The sequence below is a fragment of the Palaemon carinicauda genome, chromosome 21, assembly GCF_036898095.1.
Source record: "Palaemon carinicauda isolate YSFRI2023 chromosome 21, ASM3689809v2, whole genome shotgun sequence".
In the NCBI taxonomy this organism is placed as follows: Eukaryota; Metazoa; Arthropoda; class Malacostraca; order Decapoda; family Palaemonidae; genus Palaemon; species Palaemon carinicauda.
This window is the reverse complement of record NC_090745.1, coordinates 91,850,775-91,863,362: the sequence shown is the minus strand read 5'-3', so window position 1 is coordinate 91,863,362 and position 12,588 is coordinate 91,850,775. Positions and strand designations below refer to the sequence as shown.

Here is a 12,588-nt window from a genome sequence, read left to right as displayed (position 1 = left end):
TTGGAAAGTGGTGGGAAGAAGCAGCTGGAAGATAAAAAAGCATCCTGGGAGGATGAAGGAGGTCCTGGGAGGCAAGGAAGGATATAGGAAAAGGGACGAGAAGGCATAAAATGAAAATATTGTTTTGATCATTATGAATCTCATTTATATATGATGTATTGAAAAGAGAAAAATTAGAATTATTGACTAGTTTTTTATCTTTATCTCAACAACCTTGAGTTCAATGTAGATCAGTTTCAGTGAAATTTATTCAACCATATGAAACTTATTATTAGCCAAAAGAAACGTAAAAAGTATATTGAGTGTTTTTTTGGTACAGCATTAGGATGTCATTGGTTGCGTTTCCAGATAATGATACTGTAAACTCATTAACATAGTGAAAGAAAGATTCTTTACGAGTTTATGAAACGTACTTTGCATGTAGTTCACTGACCGGGAGTCTTAATTGAAATACTCTTGATGACTATCTTCTTTTATGGATCACTGGTTGTATTACAATCGTAAAACTAAATACATTTTTTTTATTCGTCTGTGTACATGAGCAATTAGCAGCAACCGTTTGTTGTTTTGGATTCATTGCGGTTACGAGATGAGTATGATATTTTAGTGACGATCAGCATTCTCAAGTTTTATTTCAATGCGTTCCGTGTACAATTAGACATGCTCTGTGACTGACTAATTTTCTACTAACAAAGAATATCAAGTTTAGGAAACTATACCTTAAAGAAAGTTTGTCCGGGTTTGGTTTTGAAGTCTTTGAACTCTCATGTTGTCATCTGGATTCATTATACTTGTCTGTATGATTGTTGTTATTTTTGTCCTTTAACATTTTTTACTTGACATTTACTTGATTTTTTCTCTAATGAATTATGCTAATGTTATCAGGTTAAGGTTATTGGTCGTTACTTTGTAATGAATTAACTCATCAGTCGCTTCACATTTTTTTATAAGTTTAGCTGGAGAGACTACGCATAGCTGGTTATTAATTTTTAGTACTATAACATTGCCATTATTAATTCCGTAATGGGAACCAACTGCTTACATGTTTGTTTTACTCTTATTTACTAGTCGAGTTTGAAGGTTTTTCATCGTTCTTTCCAAACATTCCAATAACTTGGTTAGAACAAAGCAATATTAATTAGTGTAATAATATTTATGGTCACGTAATCTGATGAATGACAGTTAAAACTACAATCATCAGTTATAAGTTGCTGAAGCTTAAACTGCAATGGCCACTTAAATTGAGATGTTGTAGTTGCAGATTTGGATACCGAAGTTAATAGAAGGACTTGATAGATCTAGAGAAAGTCTAGAAAAATAAACAAAGAAATTATGAGAAGTAATGGAAAAGAACTGAAACGAAGGGCGATAGGAATGAATCGGTTGGAATTCCATGGAAAGAATCATTGTAATTTTCAACTCAAATTTATAGTTTGACCGAAGAGATTCATCATAGATATGTCCATGGAAAGGGAGTGGGCGAGAGAGAGAGAGGGGTTACGGTGATGTCTGCCGAAATTGCAAAAGTAATTGAGTTTGATTCATGAGTTGTGGCATCACACACAAGTCTTATCGCAGACACAGATCTGCTTATTGTAGGTTAGGCTTCTACTATCATAATTGAATCATAAAATCATATTTACCTTCTACAGCTAGCGCAGTGTCCGAGTCGTCTTGATTCTAAATGGATATTTATCTCCTCAGGTGAACCTCATGTATATTCTGCAAACATATAAGATCCTTATAGTATTGATAGTAATAACATCAGTCTTTTTATAAATGAGTCTGTTGCACAGTATAAGAAACTATTTAAATGTGCTAAATGTGAATAAACCAAAATACTTACCAATACTGTACTTGTTATATCAGTATGAATTTATTTGCATCAAAACGATATTTTTTTTCCATAACGTTTCGATTTTACGTTTGCTAATATATTTTTTTTTCGTTTCGTTAGAGAAATGACGTAAATGCAGACTCTCATATGTGTTTGTATGTGTTAATATTTATAGAATTTAGGTTGCTGTAATACAGCATGTCATTTCTAGAGCTTACGAGTTTGTGTTATGATTAGCTGCATAATGGAAGCCAAACACTTGACTGGTAGTCATGATAAAAATATTTTGTGAAATAGTAAACGCACCAAATAAATCTTTATAAAAAAAAACAAGCGCATCAAATATTTAGTGACAAAATAATGTTGAATAGAGAAATTGCTAGATTAGGCCTACACATTCACGGAACAGTTATAATCTCAGGGAGAGAGAGAGAGAGAGAGAGAGAGAGAGAGAGAGAGAGAGAGAGAGAGAGAGAGGGGGGGGTGTTGGAAATAGGATTTCAAGTTTCTTAAGATGCATTCCGCTGTTTGAAGATACACGCTTCCGATGGAATGTGATAATTAATGTCCCAGCGAACAAACCGGTTTGCGTTGCCTTCACATGTCAGTTTACATCAAGTATTGCAGAGACCTTGGTTCAGTTTATTACGATGCATCCATGAATTGCTTTCTCTTAATTTGTTACTTAGTTTCGTAGGATTATGTTAATTTAACAAATCAATTAATCTATGATACAAACATTCATATGTACGAATGAATTTCATACCTGGTTAAAACTTTAATAGATATCTGTATCCTTGCTCAGTTTAATCAATTTGACAAAATGCACACACACATACACACACACATACATATATATATACATATATATATATATATATATATATATATATATATATATATATATATATATATATATATATATATTAATTTTTTATTTTACTTTACTTTGTCCATTTCTGTTTAGTTGATTTTTTATAGGAATAGAGAATTAGTATACCCCACGAGAAACGAAGACCAATGAGATAATGTGGGTGTGCGTGCGTTAGAAGGAACTTTTAGTTTTACATCTCATTCTAAATTTAATTGACTTATATCTCGGGTATAAAAATTAGTGACCTTCAAGATATGAACAGAAGCTATTTTTCCTCAGAATCATGTTCTCTGAAGATTCATAGTTACGCAGCAAAATAATCCGGCTCTTCAAAGTAATGTCTAAAACAGTAATTGGAGAATTCTGTTGATAATCTTTTGACAGGTTAGAATATAAACCTAAGCATTTTGAAATTTTGACAGAACAAATTATATGTGCACTTATCTTGCTATAAACTGGTCGACAAAGTTCAGTTGAAGATGATTTAAATTTTGTGAATATCATATACATTTAAAGATGTGTCCAATTACTTCTGCTCTTAACTAACTTTTGGACTGACGTTGATTAGCTGTTGAAAAGAAATTCCTTAATATATTATTTTTGATGAGGTTCCAACACCGGTTTTAGTAGCCAGACCTGCACGAAATTAACCATGCAACGATTTCTCATTTTCTTTGCATTGCTAAAATAACACTAAAATTTATTAGAAATTACAGAAAAAATAAGGGAAGCTAAAATGCTCGGTTTATATGCCATTTCCAAATACACTATACAAAGAACAAGTCAGCCATCTCCCCTATATAATAGAGTAAGAGTGATATATATATATATATATATATATATATATATATATATATATATATATATATATATATATATATATATATATATATATATATATATATATATATATATATATATATATATATATATATATATATATATATATATATATATCTGACACGCTCAGGAAAAGACAAATTGTCTTACCCTAGTGATGGGGGAGGGGGGTTTACCCCGAGATGTACACTCGGAAACCACACTCTCCAATAGATTAATAAGCCGAACTAACGGGTTGTAATTAGGAAAGGGGGAGTTGACTAAGGGTTGAATCTGTGAGTACAAGTCTATCTGAATATTTAAGACGTCATTTTTGACGACTCGTGTACACTTGTATCAAAACAATGTCTGTTAAATGGGAGAGAACAGATTGTTACATCGTTCTTTCTTGGAAGGGGGTGGGGGCGTGTGAGTGTTCCTCATCTACACCCCACGAAAGAGCCCTGGTCATTCACGGCTCTCTCTCTCTCTCTCTCTCTCTCTCTCTCTCTCTCTCTCTCTCTCTCTCTCTCTCTCTCTCTCTCTCTCTCTCTCTCTCTCTCTCTCGTTCGACCTGCATCACTTAAATATATGATTCACTTCAAATGTCAATAGATGCAATCTAAAGTTTTAAGTAAACATGGACATATTTCTCTCCTTAGCCGTAGGTTCTTCGGTTTTGAGTTTCTTGGCCTCTAAGATATTTTCATTTATTTCAAATGTTTTGAAATTTTTCTCACTTAGGTTGAGAATGATATCTTTATTGTTACTAATAAATTGCATCAATATAGTCCTCTCTCTCTCTCTCTCTCTCTCTCTCTCTCTCTCTCTCTCAGATAAATGAGCAGTTTGTTGTACAGGGTTCTTTGTGAATGGCTTAATTATACGAAATATTGATAATGGTGTATTACATTCATTCAAATTCCTTTTGTTATTAACCATATGCTTATTAATAAGTGAAGATAGTAATGAAGAGGACCATCCCCTTTGTTGTTCTTCAGCATTGAAACCTATCGTGAAGGAAAATTTGTAGTTGAGCGTTTTACGTGCAGATATTTTTGAGGGACACGAATGGTGGGTTGTTTTCCATGGGTAAAACAAATAGCTCCCGTAAGAGCGAAAGATAGCGTAGTATGGAAAGAAAAGGAAAACTAATATTGGTCGCCATTACTTTCGGGAGATTTATATTTTGGCTCCATTAAAACTATATAATGCGAACTTTATAGCCTGGACACCGCAAGCCTCAAGGAAAGAAGCGCAAATGATACAGTATTTTAAGCCTTCTCGCCACCCGTTAATAGTGGTCAGATTTCATTAACAGACTGAAAACAAAATTAAAATAAAAAGCAAACTGGTACCATCGCACTATTTACTCTGTAGCCGAGGTACTTAAAGTCCAAAATTGGGTTCATGCCGACCGAAGTCGGTCGTAACCCTGGTACGAACGCCATAACTCCCCTCGCTACGAATAAGTTTCCTATAATATATGTACGATATTAACGTTCGCTATAAGCAGAGGTCGGACTAAGGAGTTTCACTGTAAGAGAGGCAGAGTTAGTGCGGCAGGAAAGTGGGGAGGGAAAGTTAGGAGGAGGTAAAGATGACGCATGCGGCACCAAGAGTTATGGCCCACAGGGACAAAAGAACCCCTGAGTTATGACGACTTACGAAGAAAATGGAGAAGGACGTAACTTTAGCCGAGAGAGAAAATGGGAAATATTACCACAGATTGGGAAGATGTTCCTATTTTACAGATTCCGTTTTGATTACGTCGCCTCCCATACACACGCACAAACACTCGGACGCGTGGCCAACACCTGACATGTTACCAGTCAACAAAAAATTAATTAGGCGTAGGTTGGCTATCGTCCAGACCATCCGATCAAGACTAGGCGCCCAGAAAAGCGTAATCTGGGTCAAGAAAAGGGGATCCCGTTGTTATATGTATACGGACTTTTATAAAATCAAATTTTTTATTGAAAGATGAGTTATTTTTAGATATTTGCCTAAACAATCGTAACCATTATGATATTTACCTGTATGCGCAAGTCTGTGAGTAAATTGTAAATATTTCATTTCAATTACGAATTTAGTTTTTATGATATCAAAAAATGCAAAAAGCGTAGCACTGAGAATCATTGATATATGTATATATACATTTACATATATATATATATATATATATATATATATATATATATATATATATATATATATATATATATATATATATATATATATATATATACATAATATGAAACATTTTTTAAAAGAAAGTATTTAATCAGATGGGTCTAACAGTGTTAACTAGTAGCTTTACTAGGGCCTTATAGAACATAAGCTAGCTACAGCTCAAAGAGCTATGGAAAGAATAGTGATGGGGCTAACACTATAAGAAACAGAAGAGGAACAACATGGATACGAGGACAAACTGAATAGAGGGTATTCTAACAACATGTCAAAAAAGGAATGGACGTGGGCAGGACATATAATGAGAATGACAGATAATAGATGGACTTTAAGAATAACAGATGTCTCAGGCCTTTCTCCTTCAGTGGACTAGAAACGGCTGTATTTGTCGGTTTTTGTGTGTCTGTGCATATATATATATATATATATATATATATATATATATATATATATATATATATATATATATATATGTGTGTGTGTGTGTGTGTGTGTTTGTTTGTTTGTTTGTTTATGCTTTCGTTTTATTACTGTTGTACCTGTTTTTTTTAAATAACACGAAAGCGCTTTGGTACATATCTTTTATTTCGTTTCCTGTGGCTGTTGTTCTCTCTATTGTGTATGTACTATATGTATATATTTTCATACATCTTTTTTTCCCTTTTGAGGGGTGGGTGTCAGAAGAGTTCAGGCATATATTGCCTTATGAGTGAGATTGCTTCCTCGAAACCCTTGACCTTAGCAAATGCTGATGATGAGTTACAGTGGACTTGTTGACGATCGCTGGGATCGAACTTTTCCCAAGGATTCGCATCGTGAGACTGAACTACCTAGCCACGGTGCCCATGATCCCAGCTTGACCTCACTGGGATGGTAGGACCATGTTTTAACAGATTTTACCATGAATAATTTGTTTCCCATGACTAAAGACGGCTCCAGAGAAAATACCACCAACCGATCACAGCCACATTTGTACTTATAATTTCGGTAAGGTCAGGTCAGTCTTTTAAAGTTTACTGCTATTGCGACTGTAGTAAGAGGTGCTATGTGGAATACCAATGTCTTAGAAGTACAATGTACCGCAGAGGAGTGACTAGTGGAAGGTTGTGAATCCCTTGGGTCAAACAGTACCTACATACGTCATATTAATCTATTGACTTAGGACTGATATCTTGGTGGTAGTAAGTGGTACAACTTGCATATTGCTGACGTTGGAAATGCCAATGGTTTGTTCCACAAATATTTTACTATAAGGCAGAGAGGAGCCTCATGAATGATTGTGGACCCCTTGGTGGTTGAAAATGTTGCTGGATGACATATGAGCACCCTCTCTTGAGGACAATTGACTATAACGATTTTTAATCCTGTGAGACGAGGTAAAGGGAATATGATTGTGCCCTACACGTTCTCCATGAAAGTTATCAGAGGGTCAGGAACAGGAAGATTTCAGTTCCAGGCCCTTTACTGATATTGGAAAAAACCCAGAGAAGATAAAGATGATACACACATATATAAATAAATATGCAGTATATATGTATATATATATGTATATATATATATGTATATATATATATATATATATATATATATATATATATATATATATATATATGTGTGTGTGTGTGTGTGTGTGTGTGTGTGTGTGTATAGAAAAGGAAAGAATAATATTTATATAAATATATATTCGTCAATAAGGAATTATTAATCAGTGGACTATTCTCTTGTTGGATCCCTTTGACTAACGAATGGAACCATCTATACCGTTCGAGAAAAAAGAGAAAACGAAAGAGAGAGAGCATGAAAAGATCAAGAGCAGTGCGTACTTAGCTGACAGGAGTTTGTTGGTAAGGGGTTTGGGGATTGCAAGAGGATGGAGGACAGGGAGCAAGGAAGGCTCCTGGGAGTGAGGGAGGAAGGGACTCTCGGAATGATAGCACAGAAAGTGCCAGATAAAGTTTGAAGTAAAAGCCTCACCCCGAGACGGAGGAGAAAGGAAAGAGTTATGAGAAGATAAAGGTGAAGAATAGGGACCGCTAAATCATAGGTGTAAAGGAGCAAGATGAGAATTATTGCTTGAGAGGCGATCAATCGCTGCCGAGAGTTGGAGATAATGGTGGGGGTCACTGTCATCCGCCCTTACCGGGGTTCCTTTGTCAGCTGACTTTACTTGATGGTGGTCTGATAGTGTTTTTAATGATAGTTACTGGCTATGGTGATGATGGTGAGATAAGACGAGGTGATCGAGGTCATTTTTCCTACGATATCCGGTTTGGATATGTTTTATTTACTAGTATGGTTACTGGCTAATATGTATTTTTCAGTTTAATAGTATTTACTCTTTATAGCTGATTTGTATTTTTTATTATTGCAAGGTTTTATATTGATGTAAGGCAATTACATAAGTAATGATACAATTTTGCCTTTCGTGAAAGGACCAATAATTTCTGTATGCTGAGTTACTCTTTACATGCACATTATTGTTATCGAGATAGCATCAAGATCACATGATATTAGATAAACAAAAACTAAAATCCTACCTCCACAAATTTTTCAAAGGAAATGACACTTTTTCTACTTTCGGTGAAACATGTTTTTGAATACTTACTTTCTCATTAGTAATCGAGACAAGTTTTTACGATAAAGAGTTGAAAGTTTTAAAGTATTTAATGTTTTAATTATATAAAAATGCATGAAAGGTATATTTTATACAACATCCGATTTGCAAGGAATAATTCAATATTTTTAATCCCTAAGCATAAAGTTTTATTTTTATTTTTAATTTTGATATGATTATGATTATTTGAACAGATTTCTTAGATCCAGAGGACTTATAATCTTTTAATGAGATTTTTTAAAAAGTAGGTAATATATATTTAATTTGAATTATTAATGCCGATAAATTTGCTTTTTCTTCAACCCGCAAGACTTAAACAGTTTTGAACTGACTTTAATTTTATTATTGTGTGTTATCAGTAATTTTTCTTCTTCAAAAAAGTTTTCTATGTATAAGGATTGTGACGAAATATTGTGAAACTAGAGAAAGTTGAAAGTGATCTAATAACTGGTTTTAAGAGATATTACACTAGTACTCAAATATGTTCAATTGTATGATCAGAAAATTTTCTCCGATTTTTTTTTTCAATGTAATAAATTAGTTTCAGATATTTTCCTGGTTCTGTTGCTGGTATTCGGTTCTAGATTCTTAGGAATTTTGATGCTTAAATCGGTGGCATTATGAAATTTCAATACTTATTAACTATAACTAATCCGTTACCAGTAATACAATTTTTAAGTGCCAATTATACGTTCTGACGCTTATCAAATATAACAGAAATTAGTGTGCTAAGATTTACTTTCTATCTATCTATATATACTTAGCATCAGTTGTTCTAATCCTTTTTGCATACCACTGAATGTATTTTACCTCATCTTGGTCATTTACCCTTATCAAGTGTCTTTAGGTTTAAGAATGCTTAACTAATTACAGAGACATGTACGGCTATAGTTTGCATAAGTCCCAAGATAAAGTGCTTGACAAACCATAGAAAAGTCTATGCACCCTAAATAAGCTGCAGGAAATTTACAATATTTTTCCATTTTGATATAATATCATAAACGGGATAAGCCTTTTTGAACGAGTTGAAAAGTAAGAGACAATATAGTCATCCAACGTTTTTTCAAAGCAATAATAACAATAATTCTCTCTTTCTCACCGCAGGGTTTCCACTGACTCTTACAGCCTGTGGAAAGTGGGCCGGTTGCGTATACGCCTGGCGGTTTGTATGGGGAAGAACCGGTTTTCGGACTTGAGTTTCGTCCTTCTCTGGAGCAAAAACTAGGAAGAAAAGTATACAGAACCGGTTCAAGTACACACTACTTCTACCTCTACTACTGCTACTTACCACTACTACCTGTGACTGTATTACCCGTCTTTAATTCCTGTCGCTAGCACTAACAACCAAAATGACTGACTGGGAGAACAAGGAGGTAAGCAATGTCTGAGTTGGAAGAATTTATTGTATTCCTCTTCAATTACTTTTTCTTATTTTTTCCTTGCTCTTCACGACCATGTTTCCCTCTAAAATTTTGTGGTTTCTATATTGATGTGAGAGATTTGAGTGCATAGTTTTGGCTAGTGGAGCATAGATGAGTATCCATACAATAGCTTTTCAATGGATATATTGATCTTTGTACTTGGAAATCAAGGGACATTGTAGATTTTTACTTTTGAAATAAATATTTGTGATTTACAGACCTTGGAAGGTCCATTACTGTTCATGAAAGGAAGAGTAAATGCAAAAGGTCTCTGAAGATCCGCATACGAGTGTCCTCACCGAAGCTTCTCTGGTCTGTTTCCTCATGTATTGCCCAAGACATTTTTATGAGACTATCTCAAGACTTTTTGTATACATTTCTTGACGGTTATCAGCACGAGAATAACTTATACTCTTTGACCCGATCACCTACGGATTTTACAGCTTTTGAAAGTTTCTTCTGTACAATTGTGCATATCTGTAAATGCAGGATGTAATTTAAAATTTTCAACTAGAACTTTTGCACCCATTCCAAAGTGATAATATAGAATGTCTCACATTTTGTAAGTAGAACATTGTGTGTGTATATATGTACATACATATATATATATATATATATATATCTATATATATATATATATATATATATATATATATATATATATATATACAGTATATAATGTATATGTGTGTATATATACATTATATATATATATATATGAGAGAGAGAGAGAGAGAGAGAGAGAGAGAGAGAGAGAGAGAGAGAGAGAGAGAGAGAGAGAGAGAGAGAGGAATCAAGAAATCGATAACGACGCACATAATAGTTGGGCCAGAAAAGGACAAAAAGGGGCCATAATGTGAACTGAATGACTTAAGAGGAAGGGAAGAAGCAAAGGAAGAGAATTCGGAGACAGAAGTGACACTCGGAATGGATGGTAGAAAGAAGATAGTTTTGGGGTAGAAAAAGAATATTCGATAAATGGACTAGATTTCTGAATTATATAAGAAGAAAAAGTTGAGGAAAACGAAGTATATATATATATATATATATATATATATATATATATATATATATATATATATATATATATATATATATATATGTATGTATATATATATATATATATATATATATATATATATATATATATATATATATATATATATATATATATATCATCAGCATCATCTCCTACACTTATTGACGCAAAGGGCCTCGGTTAGATTTCGCCATACGCCTCTATCTTGAGCTTTTCTCCATTCATCATCTCATACTTCCCGCTTCATACTCCTCAGCCATATAGGCCTTGGTCTTCCAACTCTTGTATGTATGTATGTATATTATATATATATATATATATATATATATATATATATATATATATGTATATATATATATATATATATATATATATTATATATATATATATATATATATATATATATATATATATATATGTATATATGTAGTGTGCGTATATGTAATATCGGCAAAGACCTAAATAAGAATTCGAAATGTATCACAGCAATTTGAAGGAAGCAGAATATTAGGACAATCATGATTTAGAAGTCTTCATTTAGGAACCATTAAAGAACTTTTTCCGGTGAATTTTTCATAAAATAATTGGAGAGCTTATGCTATATTTAATGTTGGTATAAATTACTTAAGAAATGAAAACGAAAATCACAAATGAGATGGTTGATAATATTGGAATGCATGAAAATATAGGATGCAATCATCGTTTCTATGAAAAGTAAATGTATATTCTTGCAACTGAATTTAATGTTTAGAAAGAAATTTATATATTTTGGAAATTGAGATCGGGCATTTTGTAATTATCAACAATTGACAGTGAAATCAGCACGCCATTCAGGCATTCATTATGGGGACAGGACATTTGGTGTAGAGGAACACAGAAAGTGGGAAGTCACACACGAGGACCGGAAGAAAACGAAGGGAAGCCCTGGGATTAACGGGATATACAGCGTATATCTATCTTTGCAATAAATTTGCCGCAAGGTAATATTACAACGCACATTGAAAGCGCATGACAGTGGTTGCTAGTCGGAAACGCTTTATCTGCTTGGGGCCACGCTCCGGAAATACTTTACTGCTGATGTCCATGTCTGCATTTTCCATTGAACTTTTACTCTCTCTCTCTCTCTCTCTCTCTCTCTCTCTCTCTCTCTCTCTCTCTCTCTCTCTCTCTCTCTCTCTCTCTCTCTCTCTCTCTCTCCTCCTAAGGTGATATTTGCCTTTGTTTTTGTATTGTGAACTTATTAATACCAGGTTTCACAATCAAACCGAATTTCCATTTTTGTGCTATTTATTTATGCAATTTTCTTTGTAATAATCGCCTTGCGAGAGAGAGAGCTGGATTCATGACTTATGAAGTAGGCTGTCAGTTGGCGAAGTGATTGAGAAAGGTGTAGTTTGTGATCAATGTGTGAGGCATTGGCTACATATTGACTACAATAGACCATATGAAAAGGGTGGAGCACTGAAACTAGGGTAGAAAGAGAGTCTGTTAGGAAGGTAGAAAAAGAGTAGGATAATGGGTCATAAAATCTGAGAGCTCTGCCATATTGTACCTTGAAGAAAAAGATAGAAAAAAAATTCTATGGCCTATAATGGATCTGTAGACGATCTGATGAAAACGTGAATGGCGGGGTGAATGGCTCCGTAGGAAAGATCAGAGAATTTATGTGTATTCCGTTCGGACGAATGGGTTCGTGCATTCTGATATGCGATGGAAGAATCCCCTTATGATGCACGCCATTGAGGTGAATTATAAACATGGTTTTCTCGTAGCTTATTTTTCTGACTGGATTTG

The 12,588-nt window shown here is 33.9% G+C and overlaps 1 protein-coding gene across 10 annotated transcripts in view; it reads left to right on the top strand.

Moving 5' to 3' along the window:
* LOC137615324 (homeotic protein ultrabithorax-like) overlaps positions 1-12,588 on the top strand; it is a 1,252,187-nt gene that overhangs the window by 382,371 nt on the left and 857,228 nt on the right. For 7 of the 10 annotated variants that reach the window (XR_011039220.1, XR_011039219.1, XM_068345099.1 and 4 more), the window contains one exon: positions 9,439-9,707. The exons of the other annotated variants lie outside the window; for them this stretch is intronic. Coding sequence is in view for 5 of the 7 variants with exons in the window: in XM_068345099.1 (XP_068201200.1) it covers positions 9,684-9,707 (24 nt within the window). In the remaining 2 variants the exon portion in view is untranslated. The remainder of the gene's footprint in view (positions 1-9,438; positions 9,708-12,588) is intronic. 10 annotated transcript variants of the gene reach the window in all.